The 20,408-nt window shown below is 37.0% G+C and overlaps 1 protein-coding gene across 12 annotated transcripts in view; it reads right to left on the reverse strand.

Annotated features, from left to right (window-relative positions):
- DISP1 (dispatched RND transporter family member 1) overlaps positions 1-20,408 on the reverse strand; it is a 163,137-nt gene that overhangs the window by 18,020 nt on the left and 124,709 nt on the right. For all 12 annotated transcript variants that reach the window (XM_074316964.2, XM_074316963.2, XM_074316967.2 and 9 more), the window contains 2 exons: positions 7,312-7,341; positions 1,121-1,244 (listed from right to left, as the gene is read on the reverse strand). In XM_074316964.2, coding sequence (XP_074173065.2) covers positions 1,121-1,244; positions 7,312-7,341 — 154 coding nt within the window. The remainder of the gene's footprint in view (positions 1-1,120; positions 1,245-7,311; positions 7,342-20,408) is intronic.

Here is a 20,408-nt window from a genome sequence, read left to right on the forward strand (position 1 = left end):
CAAGAAAGAGGGAAAAAATGTATCAGAAGCTTCTTTTAAGTTCATACCTAAGCATTGAGTGAATACTTATTTTTATGTTATAAACAATTATGGTCAAATTAAATTATGCTGCGCATGTTACAGTGTTTTACAAAGAGGATATCATTATCCTTGTTCATACTTCCCTCATTATTCCACTCCAGAGAAACATTTACTTAAAAACAGACTCTGCTTTCTCTTAGTAATACTGAAATTCCTGTAACTTCTTTGGGGAAAAAAGAGATATTCAGTCTTAAAGACTTTATGAAAACATTTTCATATATTTAGATTCTCCAGTTGCTTTTTAGCTTAAACATGGGGGCCAAGAAGCAAAATTCCCAGATTTCTGATGGTGAGCAAGTTCCTTGACCTTTTAGGAACCCAAGAATACAGATAAGACATGTTTTTACTTTGCAGAAAGAGTTTGTATACGGTATTTTGTTGTGTATAATGTGCACCCACGTTTTTGGCCCAAACTTTCAGGGGAAAAAAAATCTTTCGTTTTAATTTTTTAATTCCAATTTTTATTTGTTTACGTTTAGGTACTTTTTTTGTGTTATAAAGGAAATTTAGTATTTCTTTTTTTAAACATGTTATGGTACAAAAGAACTTTGTGTAACAAATAATTACAAAACACAAGAACAGATAAAGGTACAAGAAATTTTATGTACCGGTAACAAGTTTACGATATTTACTCATCATAAAAGGCCAAGAACTCTTCCTTGTTGCAAGTTCATTGTAAGTTCAACAGAACCGATTATGGTATTCCACGGTATTATTTTGCATACGGATATGGTTATTGATCTCTAGAGTTACACTTTTAACTCATAAGCATAAATAAAAGAATCAAAAACATTTTTATAAATACGTAATTAATACTACCCATATATAATGCACATCCTTATTTTTCCCTCACAAATTTGGGCAAAAAAGTGTGCATTACTCATGGCAAAATATGGTACTTCCTGATTGCTTGAGAAGGTTTTTTAAAAAATATGAGATACTAAATAACATAAGGCAACATGTATTAACATACTTCACTGTTAGAGATGACTGGGGGCTAAAGAAAATAGAGAAATTCTACTGGCTCAATTCTCCTTACCAGCAATGGATCAGAGAAGTCAGGAAGCTCTGGCACCAATACTCCAACCAAGGCACAGACCACAATGAACACCGTGCACATACCCAGTACCACCACTGGCCAGTCGGCTATCAGGGCTGCATAACTGCAGAAGCAGAGAGAAATCACAAAGAAGGCCTCTTAGGAGCAACACAGAGTTCTTTGCTACCTAAGAGAACAATTCATCCAATCCTCCCATTTCCGACCTCATACAGGTATTTGTCAATAAAAGACCTAATGAGACAAGTATGTATATGTAATTGTAGTAGAAATTGTCCTCTCATTTCTGTGATGAAGTAGCCGTGGTCAGATGCCACAGTTAATGGAGAGTCAGAACAGTGTCTATTTCTGACAAATAACATTTGCTATCTACCACTGTGGCTGCAGAAGAGAAGATCTGCAACCTGTACTTCCCAGGTGGAAAGAACACACATTTTAACAGAGGAGCCACCCTCCTTGCAATCTCTTTCAGAACTTGTGGTTCTCTGGTTATTCCCTTTCTCCATACTTTTACTCTATCAGTTCTTGGAAAAGAACTCAGCCCATATCAGGTTCATGTGGTGTAAATCTTAAGAATCCCAAAAACTTCCCACAAACCTGTAACTTTCCTTCTAGCTAAAAACTATCATGAACATATCCATTAGACTGTGAGTTCTGGGAGGGCAGAGATTTTTGTTTTATTTATTTAGTGCAGTATCAGTGCCCAGAACAGTATCTTTTAAAAGGTGCTGGATAACTATCTATTGATTTGATGAACAAACACCCATGTACCTACTACCCTCCCTTCACCGTCCAACCACTATAGCCTGGCTTTAGCATCTTACTAAACATCCGAGACCCCTCTCTGTTACCGAAACCCACCACTGAGCCACTTCTTCCAGACACCCTTCCCACACCCTCACGTACCACCTTTGACCGAAAGACCCGTTTCTGTGTCCCTTCCATGAAATCCTGGGCCATGTCTTATTATCTTGACACCTCTAGGCCTTGCCATGCACTGACCGCTCAATAGAAGTTGACTACAATGAACTTTTCTAACATTTAAAATCCACCTTGCCAACTTCAGATTTCTTAAATTTTATTAGAGAAAAAAGAAACAATTACTTGTGGACAAGTATTCTCAAGTTCTCATCAATGTTTGCTCATTTGCCTGCTATGATGGCTATTCTTGGCTCCTTTGAAATAGGCTTCTTACTCATGTATTTGTGAGTTTTTTCTTCAACATCATGCTAGATGCTAACAGTTGAAATAAAGCGGGTGACTCGGAATGTCATTCTGGACAAAGCTACTTATATCTCTAAGAATAAGATGTTGTTGATGTTTATATTCTGATCTCTCAACTTCATAGATCGGGTTTGGTGGGGATATTTACTTCAAACTAAATTTTAATAAGGAAATTATAATGTAACTATGCTTTAAAGGAGCATTTGCCCAGGTATTTTTCATTGTTGTTCTTTTAAAAGTAATCTTAGGAAAATAAAGTATGATGGTTTGCCCTCACAAGAAGTTCCAGTTGCTCTTATCCCTTATGTAGATTATCATCACATTTAATTCTCACAACAACTTTATGGGATGAAACTGAGGCACAGACAGTTCAAATAACTTGTTCAGAGTCAGAAAACTAGTCCAATTATAAAATAAAGAAGTCATGGGAATGTAACGTACAGCATGGTGACTATAGTTCTAGTACTGCGCTGTATATTTGCTGAAAAAGTAGATCTTAAACATTCTCATCACAAGAAAAATAATTTGTAACTATGTGAGGTGATAGATGTTAATTAGATTCATTGTCGTGATCATGTTGCAATATGTACAAATATCAAATCATTATGTTGTACACTTGAAACTAATAAACTGTTATGTCAATTATACCTCAAAAAAAACAAAGTCACAAAGTTTGGAACCCAGTAGTCTGGTTCTAGAGTCTGGCCTCTTAACCACTATGATATCATCTCTTGCTTCAAACACTAGCGAAACAAAAGACATCAGGAATAAGTCAACTTGCCACAAATATGTGCTTCCCCAAATTCACATTTTAAAATTAAATTCCTAAGCCACACTAATAGTTCATTTCTCCACGCAAAACCACCTACACCCATAGGACTTCAAGTCCAAATATTATTCACTAGATTGCAAATTCTGAATTAAAAAAAAAATCATTAAGGAAAACTTTGCTAGGTAAAATAAATTAAGAATAATTCTGAATATAATGAAAACATAAATCACAGTTCTCTGATTGTGGTTGTTCGTATGTAAATACAAAGTGGTCAGAAGCTTTCGACTCTCTAGAACACACCCAATATTTATATTCTCTATACTTTATTTCCTCCTCCACCAAATGCAAACTAAGATGAAAGTAACTGGTTTTGAAGCAATAAAGTCTTTCGTCAATAGCACCCATGAGACTGTCTCTTCATTGCTTCAGACTTAAAAACAGTCCTTTACTTTTTAGACCTTTAAAATATCAGCCCTATGAAATGAAAATGGCCCCAGGCTTATACAGTTATTCATTATACTTTATTTTAAATGGATCAATTTTCTTTCAAATGAACCAGAAGTTACTCATTTTTACCTACCAACATGTTATCAATAGAGGGCAGTGGGCCCCAAATTGCTTAGTTTTCATACTGTGGTTTCATTTACCCATATAATGACTTTTTGTTTTGTGTTCTCGAAAAATCTGCACACACGCGCGTAACCACCTTAGAAACCTGCCCCAATAATTGCTTTTCTTCCCTTTGAAAATATTTGGTTTTGATTTTACAGCACTGCCATGGACCATATACGTGCGCTGACTACATATGGAGACATTATGGCATTAGTGCTCTCAATACAATTCTTCCACACTGGTCTAACCTCACTATATTACTGTTCCATTTTCTCACACAGCTGTTTCACATGCTAACCTTTCCTACAGACAACTGTTCCCACTGAAGAAATGGAACCACCATCCTGAATATGTAAAGCAGCCTGGGGGAAAGCCCCAGCTATTCTGAGTAGATTTGATTCAGACAAGCATTTCTCCTAAATCCCACAATATTGCTGAGGATATTTCTGCTCTTCCTGTTCTCTATGCTGAGATACTGTAGAGCTACGGGCACCATGTGGGAAACAAAAGTTTCATGTATAATATGAAACTCAGACAATGGTTGTCATATTAAGATAAACATCTAATAAAGCAGGAAAATTGGGGAAGGAAAGGAAATTAAAAATGGCCTATAAAATTTCACTGCCGTGTTTTTTCGCTAATTCCATTCCTGTTAAGTCTGAGTTCAACGTATATGGTCTACCTAAGTTTAAAGAATAAAGCACTTGCCCATTATTTTGAGAAGTGGACCACGGGTATATTAGAAGAATTTTCAAAAGGACCACTCCTTTCACCCTAATATGTTCTTCTGCATATCATGTACTACTTGTCTTTCATCTGCCTGATCTAATTTTGTAAATCTTTAGACAACACCCCAATGTAAGCGTAAATGGAATCTGCCCCTGTAACACCTGGGTTACAGCAGGCAGTCATTTTCCAATGACTGACCAGGTGACAGTTTTCCCTGAGGCCCCTGTTGCTGCAGCAGCTGCCTAGGTTCCTAGCACTGCTGTATAACAGTTCACAGCATCTTCTCAGCAGATTAAGTCTCAGATAGCACACAGATCTCAAGGACTCATCTTCCCTTACAGGAGGAAACACAAGTGGCAGAGTGAACACAATGAGTTTGTGGGTGACCGGTGGATCCGAGTTACAGGGCATGCTGCCTTAGCATCCTGGTCTAGCTTTTCACTGCCATGCTGGAGTTCTCATGAGTTTCCAGTGGGAAGTCCCTCAAATATACTCAGAGATTCTCAGCCACCTTATCATGGGCTTTACTCTGGCACCAGATCAGAAATAACTGATAAAATAAACTCAGAGTCTTACAGGACTAATTTATGTTCAAGTGACATCATGGGGGGGGCACTTTTAAAGGGGCCATTTGTATTACAATAAGCTCCTCCACAGTAAATTTTCCTACCTTAGCTTACAAAGATTATTTTTCTCTTTGCCCTTCCATGCTTTTCTAGGAACACACTCTCTTTCTTTCTTTTCCTCCAGAGCAGAAAGCAACGAAACTGAGAGTGTTAAGTGCCTTGGACTTGAGCCCTCCTTTTCCTGACCAACCACCCGATCCTTAACCCCTTCTAGGTGGGTTTTTGCTCTCATGACTCTTCTGAACCTGCCCAAATCAACTCACTCATCTTGTTTTTCATCTTTCTTGACCTGAGCAATATTTAACACTTTAGCTGCCCCTTTCTTTCGAAAAAAAATCTCATCTTTGGTTTCTTCCTTTCTAATTTCCCTTAATAACTCTTCTTATTCCTCCTGTCCTTTAAAGGCCAGCATTGCAAAACGTTAGTAACCCTAACTTTCCAGTGATACAATTACTCATTATACTTTATTTTAAATGGATTGATTTCCTTTCAAATGAACCAGAAGTTATGCATTTTTCCCTACAAACACAGTGGCATCAACTATCAATTTAGTGGGAGGAATGACTGAAATTCGGGAAATTTCACAAAAGAAAACAGGATACAGAATTCTTTCTTTCTTGTGAAATAATAAATTCATTCAACAATTAGCATTGCATAGTAAGGATGCAGGGCATTCTGGAAATAAAAAAATGGTAGACATGGATCTTGTCTGCAAGGAACTTGGAGCCTAATACATAAAATCAGACAGAACACAAATATCTACAAAACCAGGTAAGCAGAGTTGTATTTTCAGAGGGATATGGATAAGATGTTTTGTGACTTCAACAAAGGAAGAGATTACTTCCAGCTAGGGTGAGAAAGGGGAGCCAGAAAAGGCTATTTTGAAGAAGTTGTATTTATATGTGTATATACTGAAAAGCAGAAATTAGGACTTTTAAAAATACCAATCTAATAACAGAAAATATATGTACACATTTTTTCAAAATGCAAAAGTTTCAGTTATTTGAGAAGGCTCTATTACTTCTAAACATGGAAATTCATTTTCTTAATATGCCATATTTACTTGTATCATCTCTTCCCTTTATCTTTTTCCATATTTTTTTCTGTAAAAATGGATAAACAAAATGTAGTAAATGCATACAATAGAATATCATTCAGCTTTAAAAAGGAAGGAAATTACGACACACGCTACAACATGGATGAAACTTGTGGACATTATGGTAAGTGAAATCAGCCAGTCGCAAGATCACACAAAATACTGTATGATTCCACTCATACGAGGTATTAGAGTGGTCAAGTTAGGAGACAGAAAGTGGAATGGTGGTTGCCAGGGGCTGGGGGAGAAGAATATATAGTTATTGTTTAATGGGTATGGAGTTTCATTTTTACAAGATGAAAAAAGTTCTGGACAAGGATGGTGAAGATGGTTTCATAACAATGTGAATGTACTTAATACCATAAAACTATACACTTAAAAGTGAATAAAATGGGAAATTTTATTCTGTGTATATTTTACCACAAGTATTTTTTTAAATGAAAGGGGAATTTACTAGTTAGAATTTATGTAGTAGTTTTACTCCAAAGAGAGGGTAACGCTGCTGAGGCAAGCTTCAGTTATCAGCATGTGAGCTTCTTAAGAAGAGAATTTCAGGGATCACTTAGAGTTTCTTAAGGTATAATAATATTATATCTGGAACCACAATATACAAAGACATCTGGTGAGACAGTGCTTTTTTCCAGAAACTTTCATCCATTTAAAAATTTTGCTTTTCTTACTGAAAAGATAAAACTTTAAAATTTCCACATAAAAGAATACCTCCATTTTAATACGACAACAACAATTTTGGGAAGACAGACAACCTATTTGAAATAAAGTGCCATGAGTTTAAGTCATGGAAGTTGGCAGAATTAGTATCTCTCTTCTCAACAAGTAGGACACTGAGAAGCCAATCCACTACAGGAAGAAATGCAAACTAATGAGGCAAACGTAAGTAATTAAACACAAATAGAATTTAAAGACTCAAAATCTACTTAGAGATTAAAACCACTTTTGGAGATAGAGGATTCCTCAAACAGCCAACTAAGGGGAAATTTTTTCCTTCATAAAAAATGAGGAAAACGGAAACAGCAGCAAAATGTGGAGAAACCACTAGAAGGAAACAGCATGCAAGGAAGTTTGCTATTTAATAAGATGACCCCGATTACTTTACCTTTTTGGTAACTTGAAAGGTCTGGATGGTCTGAAAAAAAAGCAAAGGAAAAACCATCAGAAACAAGGCACCATAACATAAACAAAAGCTTAATATATGTATTTAACATTTTACTTGCTCTCTCTCCTTTTGGAAGAATCGCAGAAGAGTTAAAAAAGAAAACTGAGATTTTAAACACACATGGATTTAACAATGAATGTTGACCATCTTGCATACCAGATAGGTGAGCGCTGGAATGGCTGGTAAGAAGACAGCACCTTCCAGACCCTCTCTATGGAATCAGTCATACTATACAACACTCTCCAAATCTATAGCTACACATTCACTCATCTCTTTTACAAGAATTAACATCTGTATCCAATCCGAGCTGCTTCTTATGTATCAAGGATTCCCCAACACCTTTTTTTAAAAACTAGGATCTCAACACCTTGTACTAGAAGTATTCGATTCCCTCTTCAAGATGGAGGAGCTGCTTCTCCATCTTTCATTTTCTTAGTATCTAAGTCCACCATCATTTTAATAAGTATGGGCTCCGTACTCAATCAACTCTCCCCCACACTGTTATCATTCCCTCTCATCCTTGGTACCCCATTCCAGTCCCCTAGATATAGTAAGCCATCTAAAGAAACTCCAACTCCAACTCAGCCTCAATGTCCAAACTCTTGATTCCTACCAGATTATTTTTTTCCCAATTTACTGGCACATGGTAAGCACTTCATGAATATTTGGTGAACAAACAAAATTCACTACTCATGTTTCGCTATTCCCAAGTACAGTGTTTTCACAGTGTAGTCTGAAGACCCCTGGGAATTCCTGAGACCCTTCCCAGGGTCTGGAGGGCCTCCCTTTTCCAACTCCATACCTGGCTGGGCAAGTCTAGATTTTCTATAGAATTCATATATTCTCTATAGGAAAATATCTTATTTGTGTTCCTATCTCCATAACTGAGGATAATGTATGGTCCTTTGTGGAAGTCAGATCAGATTTTCTATGTAATTTCATATATTTCAACCAATCAGTGCACTGCAATAGACTGACTATAGAAGCAGATATGAGAATTCTGCTGTCTTCTATTAAGCTACACATCAAAGAGAATTGCAAAAATGTGAAACAATGCCAATCATCTCACTAAATTTCTTTTTTGTTTTGGATATTATTTTTCACATAAATGTTATTTATATTAACATGTAAAGGGCTTATTATTATTATTTGTAAATGAGTTAACAAATTAAACATTTTGAATTTCTCAGTTTCAATTCCAGTAGAGTACCTATCAGATACAACACATATGACCAAGCTCTTTGGATCCTTAATAAGTTTCCGGTAAGAAGAGCATAAGAGAACTTGTTGCTTTAAGAACAAGTATGAGACCAAATATGCATAGCATTAAGAAAGAATACTAAAAATTGCATTCTTTTTATATATGTGCAGTAAAGAGAATTCATTTCTAAAAGTGGAAAAAAGACTTTAAAGGCATAAAGAGGGACCATATCTTACTTGTGTTCACATCTCTATACCCTAGGATAACATATGGTCCTTCGTAGATGTCAGACCAGAGTTTGTTAACTTAATGAATGAGCATCTTTCGTTACTTTTCTCAGTGGTCATTGGGTAGGAAGAATATGGGGACATAAATATCAACACAGGTAAATTTAGTTTTATTTTCTGTTTCTCTCTCTCTCTCTGTTACACACACACATACACACACTTTGTAACTTCAGCCGATTTTCCTCCATCAATCCAAAGCTCCTTTACCACTTTACTACATTTTGTAAGTTTTTGTTTGTATTTCTGAGTCCTGTAGATGGCCTCTTATTCAATGTTGCAGGAACTATTGATGTGATGGTTAATCAGAAAGGTTTATAAAAAAGTGAAAAATTCTTAAAAAGTGCCAAATACATGCCTTAAATATCTAATTGTAACTTGAACGTGCATGTACCCTCTGCTGCCACCCTCTCTGACATAAACCATACCACACTGCATCCTCTAGGATTTCCAGTTTTCGGGAGGACTTAGGATACTTTCCAGAATCCTGAATATACTGACTATAATACACATCTCAATTTTAATGATCTCCCCCCAAATCCTTTACAATTGTTTCTCTCGTGCCTAACTCAATGTCAACTTTTTTGTAGCAATTACCTTTATCTAATCTTTCCAAAGCCCGTGCCTTTCTTTTCAAAAACATAACTCTTTCTTTTAGAATCTATATATGAATGGATTGTTCTAAAACTTTAATTAAATGACATAATTACTAAAACAAGCCGAGCTGGCATGCATAGGTTTGGAAAGCACACATGTCAAATGCTAGGAGTGGAAGTGTGTGGGTATATAGAGCACAGCCTGCCACCCCCGAGCACTCGGCCTGCCCGGCCACCTGAGTCAGCACAGAGGGCAGGGACAACAGGTAACACCAGTGTGTGGGTGAACAAAAGGGGCTTTCAACAAAAATGTTTACTACTGAAGAAGTCATAAAGAATATTCTGTTTTGAGGGTAAATCGACCAAGGAAAAAAACCAAAAACCCTATCATATTTTCAAATATTGATTTTTCTAATGTAACAGTTTTATTGAGATGTAATTCACATACCACATAATTAATCCATTTAAACTGTATAAGGCTATGGTTTTTAGTACTTTCGCAGAGTTGTGCATCTATCACTATAACCGTTTATTGATTTTTAAAGAATATGCTACCTGAACACCAATGATGAAGGTATTAATGAGCTGTAAGAGAAAATTTATTTTTACAGAGGAGAGTAAGGCACTGAACAAAGAAGCAAATCACTTAACTTGCACACAAACCTTTAATTTTTTTACTCCCAGTTTTCAAGTTACACACGCTCAAAACTACCTCTTGGATTTCCATAATAAATTCATAGATTTTTTTCTATCTTTATGTCTCAAGTGATCCCCAGAGACCCTGGAATAGATCACAGCAAGCGTCTGCAAAGAAATAGTATTTTATTTTTGGTTGTAACAAAGATAAATATATTCTCTTTCTTCCTACTCACCCCCACCAACTTTTGTCTTTAACGGAGAAATTCATGGATCTGTGCCTAGTTTACTCCCTAGAGAAACAACTATAGATTCACCACATTCTTTCTGCTTGTGTAAAGACTTCATTTTATGTTAAATTTGAGACCGTAAGTAAAGATTGTTGACATCAATTGAAAAAGAAAAATTGAGGTTACCACAAAGATACCTCCTGGGAAAACATTAGATCCCTTTGAAGTTTTTATACTAATAGACACGACAAACAGATGTTTGAAACACTCAAACCATAACTACAGGTAAAACATGAAACCTCTTTGAGTCACAGCTTCGCCATCTTGAATTCTTCCCTTACAATCTCTTACCAGAAAATATCTGAGGAAGGAAGCAGGCCAGGGTATCCACCACACAGTTTCATCGATCAAAAGTAGTCTTCCTCCATTTGTAAAAATTTTTCCAATTTGCTCCTTTTAATATCTATCTAATAAACCTGCAGGATGATTTTTCATACTAACTTCAGTCATGTGTTGATAAATAACAATTAGTAAAAACAAATAAATCTAACCTCTATTAATAGACACAATGTTTTTCCAGGGTTCTTTCACCTTTTAATACCATATGGCCAAAGCACACCAGAAAACAAACAATAATAATTTTAGGTGGGAACATCTGCCTGTTCTTTAGTTAGATTTTCATGTTCAGCCTTTTTTCTGATGAGAAAAAGCCCCAAGGCAGATGACATTTGCATGTTCTAGAACACACTCCCACAGGCTGTAGATGAGCTTGGGTTGTGCCCAATACCCAGAGCACTAGGTGGAGTGACACTCTTTCTTTCCCACTCAGGAAAGCATTTCTGTATGAAAGTGGATGACAGTGACATTGTTAGCGGGCTAAGCTCAACTCTGCTTTAAAAAAAAATTAGGCACTTACAAACTCGAGTGCTCACAATTAGTAATAAATGGCCGCTGGCACTTCACACTCGAGAGCTGTAATAGCAGTGGAGACCCCTGGCTCCCGGACTCTGATGACCGGTGAACTCTGGTATGTGCACATATATCAGTCAAGAGAACAACTAATGAGACTGTAAAGTTGTCAGGAGGAGGGAGGGTGGGAGGTACAGAGCAGGATAATCATGATAAGGGGGGTTCGGGCAGATACAGAGGCAAGGGAATTTTTTTAAAAAAAGTAATAGAAAAAAAAAAGTAGTGGCATGGAAGGGATAAAGTTAACAAGAAACAGAAAAAAAATGGAAAAGTATATATAAATGGTCTGTTTCTTTGTTTCCCTCACCTTTTCTCTCTCTTTTAATAATTTTGGGGGAGAGCGTGGGCAGTTGCAGGGTTAGGGAAATGGGAATGCCAAAACATGAAAACATGTCAGCTGTCTAGAGAACTCTATTGTTGACATAGCTGCAGGCTTAACATCACAACTTACAAAGGGACAGTATCAGCTTTCACAAATTCCAAATAGCTCTTCTTAGCATTCAGAAAAATCAAAGCTCTGGAAAAAACAGCTTTGTATATGTCTGAACACCTAAAATCTATGATGCAAATATGCTCTCCGCTTCCTGATAGTAACCAAATGTAAGGAAGAAAGTGCTTCAGCTAGCACCTTTCGGTCTCTGGATTGCGCCATCTTGCCTTTTCGTAAATATTCTCCAAGTAACAACTTCAGTACCGTGTTGGTATGTTAGGAAGAAAGTGTCTAAAAATAAAGAATCCACACTTTGACGAGCACTCTTTAAAAGATTTCCAACAAAAACAACACCATTCTTCATCACTAAGTATTTCCATGAATCATTATTGGAACACTTGGGTTCTATCGTGAAGATGAAACAGAAACCTGCCGATGTGCTACGTCTGGCCTCTGATTCATCTTTCATGCACCAGAGCTAAAAGCTTATGGAGTATGTCAAGTGATTTGACGAGTAATGATAACCACAACTACTGGCGTAACGCATTTCCCGAATGCCCACAGAAAGAAGGCAGACTCAAAGTACCACTCATCTGGATGTCGGGAACCATCATAACCGAACGGAGTCCCAACTACTACACAAAATATAAAATAACCGAGGAGACAACAGGCAAAGGTTGGGAGTGGAGGACTAACATTTAAAGACCATCTAATAAACACGGAGCACTTTTTAAATGTTACAAAAGAAATTTAGAAAATAAAAAGAAATTTAACATAATGTTAAATATTTGGGTATGAGGAGTCCGTGTTTAAGAAAAGAGTGAACTTACTGAATCAAAAGATGTGAGGTAGTCTGGACCCTCAAACTCACTAGTTGAATGACCTTGAGAAAGTCCTTTAAAGTGTCAGGATTTGTGAGGAATGGATAATACCTAAATGTGAGGTGGTGTGAGTAACAGGTCTCTGTAAACTGTTGAACATTAGCTAAAAGAAAAAAGGTATTTCTACTACTATGACCACCAGCATGACTGTTAGTTCATCTAGAAATGGCATTCAAGCCTCAGTTAAGAGGTAATGCGGAAGACTAATGTGGAATAAAGCATAAAGTCCCTTTATTCATAAGCACTGCGAACCTTTATGATTTACTTTGCAAGAATCAAACGGCACTTGCAAATAGTTGAATATAATAAAAATTAATGGCATCATGCCGACAAACCTAATTAGAGTAAGAGATTGTTAGAACTATAAGGAACCCTAAAAGACATCCCAGCTAACACTGCCACATTAAAAAGGGAGAAAAAGGTCTAGACTACACAGTGAATCAATGGAGAGTAGGTCCAGAGGCCAGTTTCCTGACTCGATCCTGTGCTATGGCCGCAACCCTGAGACGAGTACACAGATGCAGCCTTGTGAACCGAAAATGGAAAGGCAGGCAGAGCAGGAAGGCTTTATCCCAGAGCAGGTGGCGCGTGTCCACCAAAAGGCCTATGCAAGGATGTTCACCGAGGTTTACAATAAGGAGAAGTGGGAGGAATCTGAATGTCCATCTATTACAGAGAGATGCTTAAATAAATGGTGATACATCCATACTATGGAGCATTATACAGAATGATCAACACACATACTCATATGTACTGATACGGAAAGAGTGCCAAGACAAAGGGAGAAGTTTCAAAACGATTCATACTATGCTTATGGGAAAAATTAAATACAAAATATATGAATGTATTTTTAAAATTCAGAAGGGAACACAGCAAATTGATAGCCCTGTTTGCCACGGGGGAAGAAATCAAGAGTGAGTTTTACTTTGTATTTCTGAATTCTTCATGAAAATATGTTCACAAATTAGTTGTATAATTAAGAAGTTAAAAGAAATTTTATAAAGGCAAACTTCATAGGTATTCATTTATGTATACCATGTTTCCCCGAAAATAAGACCTAGCTGGACCATCAGCTGTAATGTGTATTTTGGAGCAAAAATTAATATAACACCCAGTCTTATTTTACTATAATATCAGACCAGGTATAATATAATATAATTAATGTAATGTAATATAATATAATTAATATAATATAATGTAATACCGGGTCTTAATTTTTGCTCCAAAAGATGCATTAGAGCTGACTGTCTGGCTAGGTCTTATTTTTGGGGAAACAGGGTATGTGACTGAAATATCTTATTTGAAAATTTCTGTCACTGATACAGAATTTGGAGAGAATTGGGCACCCTGGCTAACTAAATTGGATTAAAAGAGGTATCATTATACACAGATCATAAATGTTCAGAAAACTTAAAAAATGCATTTAATACAAAATGTCAATCTTCTTCAATTCATTTCCCACATATTTGGGGTTATTTTGCTCCTACAAATTTACTCAGTATTGTACAAGTTTCAGTTTGGAAGGTTAAAAGTCACACCTGCTATTAAAACAAAAAACAAAAAACAAAAAAGCTTGGGGGGGGGGGTCAGTTAAAAAAATAATAAAAATCCACTGTATCAAAATGAATTCCAACAGTGTAACCAATACCTTGCAGCTGTTGTGATATCTTCATTTTACTAGCCAGGAGAATAGATGATTCCCTCAAATTTGACAGAAATTCTTTAGTTATGCTTTTAAGAACAACAATAGACAAGGAATTGATTTTACTTCCTTAACTATGTTTTTTCATCGTCATCCTTTGGCTTAAAAAATTAAATTTATGTAACTCAAATAACTGTCCAAAGCGTTAATAAATAAAGATCAAAGTAAAATTCTGTTCACAGTTTTTATAAAAAGAATACTGATGGAAAAGGGTTTTCTTCTCAGCCAAAAGTCTGAGGTTAAAAAAGAAAAAAATCGACTAAGCTTAAAAGAATACGACTGAGGATAAGTGAGAGAACTTTCTGAAGAAAAATGAGGACACCCCCACCAGGGTGGGGGCACATGTTCTGAAGTTGTCGTGAGGTCCTTGCCACACTGGTGCTGAGCAGTTGGCCTGAAACCTTAATTCAGTGTATTCATTTCACAACGATGGAGACCCCCCTCCTACTGTATATGCCAACTGTAACCCCAAACCCTACTGTACACGCCAGTGACACCCAAATGCCACAACAAAGTTTAGGAACTCATGCTGAGCAAAATGTCTTAAAAAGACCACAATGAGAAGGAAGAAGGCCTGTTATGAAATGGGTGTTAATCTTGGGTTTTAACCTCTCTGGCTTCAATCCTCATCTGTAAAGCCAAGAGAGTTGGAAGAAATTATTTCTAGGGTCGGTGGTGAAATTCTATTGTTCTCTTGTGGAATTTCAGCTAATATACGTCACCATGTCAGTATTTTAACTCTCTGCTAGGAAAGCCAGTGTTCTCTAATGAAAATTCTATGTCGAAATACTTCATGTGATTAAACAACAAAAACAATCCCCTGCAAGGGGGGTAAGAACTAGTGTCTGAAAATGCTTTGAAAAATGATGCTGGCTCTTCATGTGAATAGCTGGAGAGAGAGGCGTTTTAAATGGCTAGATAAATGGTTTAATGAGAAAGTGCTAAAAGGTGCTTGGTGGGAGGATGGGATAGTCGGTGAACTTTAGATGGACAAGGAGACTAATGAACTGCGATGCCAGTAACACTTCTGTGCTAGTTTGTGTCAAAGGAGGAAACATACACTGTAGGAAATTGTGCCAGGTTATCAAAGATGCTTGTGGTAAGAAGTGGTAAGGAATCACCTAGTTCACTAACCTTGTGGGTTTTACCAGAAGAGCAAACATGAAACGGTGATCAAATTAAAAGTCATTTTGAAATTTCCAAAAGCCTCTTTCCTGAGTTTCCTATCCACTGTCTAAGAAAGGCATTGTAAAAATCCTCATTTATTTAAAATATTTACCTTCGACAGGCTTTTTTGGTTAACGTTTAGTCCATTCTAAAATATGAACTTGAATTTTTAAAGGAAGAGCCCTGTTTTAATGAGGATATATATATACATATATATATATATATATATATATATATATGTATATATATATATATATATATATATATATATATTTACTGTTGGCTTTGTTTTCTAATTATAAAACACATTCATTTTTTTTAAGTCTGAAAATGCAGAAAATTATAAAGAAAAAACGTCACCTTTACTCTCACTATATAGATCTAACTTCTGTAATTCTTTTTGATCTATTTCCTTTCAGTATTTTATCCTTTGTGCCTAAATATATACATTAAATGTATATACAATGAGGATCATACTGGATGCCTAAAGTGTTATCCCTTTGGATAATAAGCTTTTTCCATGTAATTAAAAATCTTCTGAAAACATGTTTTTTAGTAGCTATATATTATATTTATCATTATTTATATTATGTGCACAAAAATCACACTAATACATCACTTTGTCTCTTTTGATCATATGCATCTATCTGTATTTCCTACTTATTTATAAGAGGCCTGTCTTACAGCTATGAAACATCACAATTGTGGCAAATATGTTTTCCTAGTTTGCGGTATGTTTTTTAACATGATGTTTTGGACATGCATTTTAAATTTCTTTTGCAATTTCTACGACTTCTTTTACAATAAAAGAGTTATTGATCCAGATGTCAGTTTTTCCCCAGTTTCACTTACTATCACTTTGTGATGCTTCAATTATCATCTTCTGTAAAGCCCCGTTTTAAGGGGGAAAGTAGAGTCCGAGAATTCATTTTCATGGAGTGAACGGCATCTGATATTGTGAGAATGACGAGCCGATCCTGGCGCAGCTGTGCTGCTAGAGGACGGAATTTCCATGGTCTGGTTGAACCATCCAAACCCATCCTGGTACAGCCTGTTTGACGCCATCTAGTAAGAGTTGTTCCCTTGAGTTTAGTTATCAATGGGACAAATGCAGATGCTGAGACCTGGTCCTCCCAGGACTATAACAGTGCTAACAGAAATCTCTCGGTTAGTTGGTACCCATTTTGTTGGCCAGATTTGGGGGAACTGGGCTGGGAATAGGGAGATCTGCTTTCTGCCTTCCTACTTCCTGAAAGCCTATGATTTCCAGGCTTGTCACAAGATAAGAACGTTAGTCTGGCCTCATTTGAGAATGGGGGTTGGGCGGAAGTCAGGAGCCCACTGAGTTACAAAGGGGTTTCATCTGATTAAGATTTCATACATACAAGGGTCTGAGTCATGTGTTCTAATGGATCCACGGATCCAATTCGTTTCACAGAATCACATTGTTTCAGTTATTTTGGCTTCAAGAAAGGCAAGTCCCTAGGACAGAATATGTTTAGGAAATCCTAATTCCCTTTAGAAACTAATGGGTTTAGTGTGTTATTCTTGCATCTGTTACTTGAGAACAATTCCGGTTAATGAAAGATTGGAAGGGTTTATTAAATGGATCTCCAACCCAACAGGAGAACTGTAATTCTCCGATGACATACACGTGTTAAATTATAGTCTACAACAAAGATCCTATAGGAAATTTCAACAGCCTCAAGGGCAGTAATACTACAGCAAGACTCCCACATGCTTTTCTTGTGCATAGATTATTTCTTATAAAGTAAACTCACATCCAACTCTAAGTCAAGAGTAAGTTTTGCCAGAACCCGACTTTATGTCATAGGTTGAGGCATTTTGGAGGAAAAGGCTTTACATAGGTAGAATCCAAGAACTCTTTCTTGTCATAAATGTTAAAAACATTTTGTTTCTGTTCCTGCTTCTTGGCTCTAAACCTGGCTCTTCAATATGGAAAACTTATATCTTTTTATAATCCTGACTTACGTCTATCATAAAATCTTTGGCAGAAGGGTGGAAAGGATGCATTACTATCTTCCCGAAGGACGGCTGCCTAAAGACAGCCCTTTCTTTTCTCAGCATCATTAAATCATTCCTTTGTCACCTCTTCTCTACCCTGAAATTTCCAACTCCCCACATACTTGTTGAGCAGTAAAAAGTAAAAGATACAGTTTCTGCTCTCAAGTACCAAAATAGGAAGCCGAGAGGCTGACAGACATGCGAGGGGGAAAGCAAATAAAGCAGGACATGAGCAAGCATGCGATGACACAAAATATTTTACTTTTTAGATTTTGAAATAAAAATGCAACTTAACTTTGTTATTTCAAAATAAGGAAAACATACACATACATGTGTATACACACAGACACACACATGTATAAACATGTATATATAAACATCAAGATGGCAGCTCAAAGTGGAGCTGGGTTTATTAAGAAACTCTCCCAGGACAAGGTGAGTATGTGAGCCCTGAACTTCCTCCTGCCTCCAACCCCCTTCTCGCTGCATAACCAGGAATATAAAAATTACTAGAATATTGTCCCTGCCTTCCAAGTGTATATGGACTGGCCAAGACGGTAAAAGGAAATTTTAGGACTAAAGGGGAGAGATTCTTAAATTCCTTATGTCATTCTTTTAAACTATTCCTGTTTCACCAACTCTTCAGTAAGAGGCAGAAAGTTTAAGTGTTCAGCTTGATGGATTTTTATGTTTGTATACATCATGTAATCTCTGATCAGATAAGATACGGGCCATTTGCCAGCACCCCACATTGCTCCCTTGTACCCCTTTCAAACAATAATCATATCCTACCCCCAGAGGTAACCAACATTCAGGCTCTATCATCATAGATTCGTTTTGCCTAAAGGATCACCTTTTTTTATGATAGCCTCAAGTAAAAGTTTAGATAGAACCTTAGATATAAAAATGAAGTCTTAGTTAACGTTTTAAATGGGTAATTCCTAGATGAGCCTTAATTCGTCTTTTCTCTTGATGTTTTAGAAATATCTGTCCAAGTGACTCATAAAGTAGAGATCTTAGATTACCTATAAAAGGCCTTTGATGAGCAACAGAACTTCAAGGGTCTACAGCATAGCTATTCCCGGTACTGTGATCTATCATTATGTTATTTTTGAATAGATTATTAAAAATCGTTCCGCTTCCCTATATTTCAGTTTCTTCTTGCCTGAGACAACAGGATCTAGTTACAGCAAGTGTGCTCCTCTGATACTTGGGCAGAATATTTAAATAAAGTTGTCCTACATGCTACTGGGAATATCCATTACAGGGATATCCATGACAGTGCTAGACGCAGAAATGATCTGAAGTTTAAACAGCTGGGAAGGGGTAAGAAACAGACCCCGAAAGAGGTCTGATGAAAATGACAGTTGTGTGAAAGGAGGGACGAGGAGGCTTCATCAACAGGGACAGAGGGCAGATGTGGTCACATCGCATAGGAGAAGAAAGAGAAGCACAGGATCATGAAAAGTGCAGGGCTGTGGGACACAAAAAAGCACATGGTTTACGGACGGGTGGCCAATGGGTACAACATGCTCTAGAACTAAGGAGAAGAAACGAGATGAGTTTGTCAAAGAGGTCACTGACGGGGTTTTGCCAGGAAAGGAGTCATGGTAAAAGTCAGATTGCAAGGCATTACAAAGGAAAGAAGTCACACAAAGTAAAAACATTAAGTACAGTAATATCTTTACAGAACTTTACTATGTGCCAAATACTCCTAAGCACTTGACATATGTTTGAACATTTTAAAATTCTTAATCCTGTGAGGTAGGGATAGATTTTATAGATGAAGAACGGAGGCATGGAACAATTAGGTAAGTTGCCCAAACTCACACAGCTAGTAAGTGTAGAGGCAGGATTCAAACCCGGGCAGCCCACTCCAAGCCCACACTCTTTCTAATCTCTGTGCTCGATTGTTTTCATCAAGCAGTAGGTGATGTGGCCCATATTTTGGGGCTTGAGAGAGTAAACCACGGTTTATGTAACCTGGAGATGGAGGAGCACGAGAAAAGAGCTGCTGCAGGAAGTGTGTTTAGGAGTCCGCAGTGACACACAGTTACGCCAGACCGCACAAAATCATAAGGGGTAACGTCTACAGTTTCCAGTTTCTTATAGCAAGCAGTTTTTGGTAGTCTGGTGCCTGGAGCAAAAGCATTACAAACCCTGAAGATGACAGCATGGAGCGTGACATTTAAGCTAGAGAATTCAGTTGTAGACAACTCCTCCAAAAAGGAAATGTTACACTTAAAATGTGTAAAGTACACTTAATACAACTAGCATCTCTGAGAGCCCACTCTGTATCCCACATTAGGTGTGGTTTTTAGGTACAACATGGAGGTGGTACAGATTGGAGAAATCCAGCGGGATCTTTCTCGGGGGTCTACACAAGGCAGCCCCAGGCCTGTGCCATGGGCATGACCTACAAGTGACTGGGGCAGCCTAAGTCCCCTCTTCTGTGCTTCTCGTGATGGTGAGCACGATCTGTGGTCTGTGCAACCTCAGCTCTGTGATTTCAACAGTGAGCTTGCACGGTGCTTACTACATAGCAAGCACCCAGTAACGGTTCTTGAACTACCACTGAAACTAAACAAAGAAGTTTTTGCAAAAAAAAAAAAAAAAAATCATTCTCTTATGTTTCAGCAGCTCAAAGAAGTGACTAAGAAGAAGGCTTCGAAATCTGACAGACCAGGACTCAATTCCGGGCTCTACTGCCTGTTATTAGCCATTTCATTAATCTTTTAAACACGATTTAATTTTTTCAAAGCATAATTTCTGCATTTATAAAATGGAGATGACAATAATAGCTTTGAATTCCTCGGGTTGTTTTCAGGATTAAATCAGAGAGTACATGTAAAATATAGCACAATGGCTGGCATGTAGTCAGGGTTCGATAAAATCATTAATACTGCTTATTACAAA

The sequence above is a fragment of the Rhinolophus sinicus genome, chromosome 6 (assembly GCF_057876585.1).
Source record: "Rhinolophus sinicus isolate RSI-liver-muscle chromosome 6, RSI-T2T, whole genome shotgun sequence".
NCBI classification, from domain to species: domain Eukaryota; kingdom Metazoa; phylum Chordata; class Mammalia; order Chiroptera; family Rhinolophidae; genus Rhinolophus; species Rhinolophus sinicus.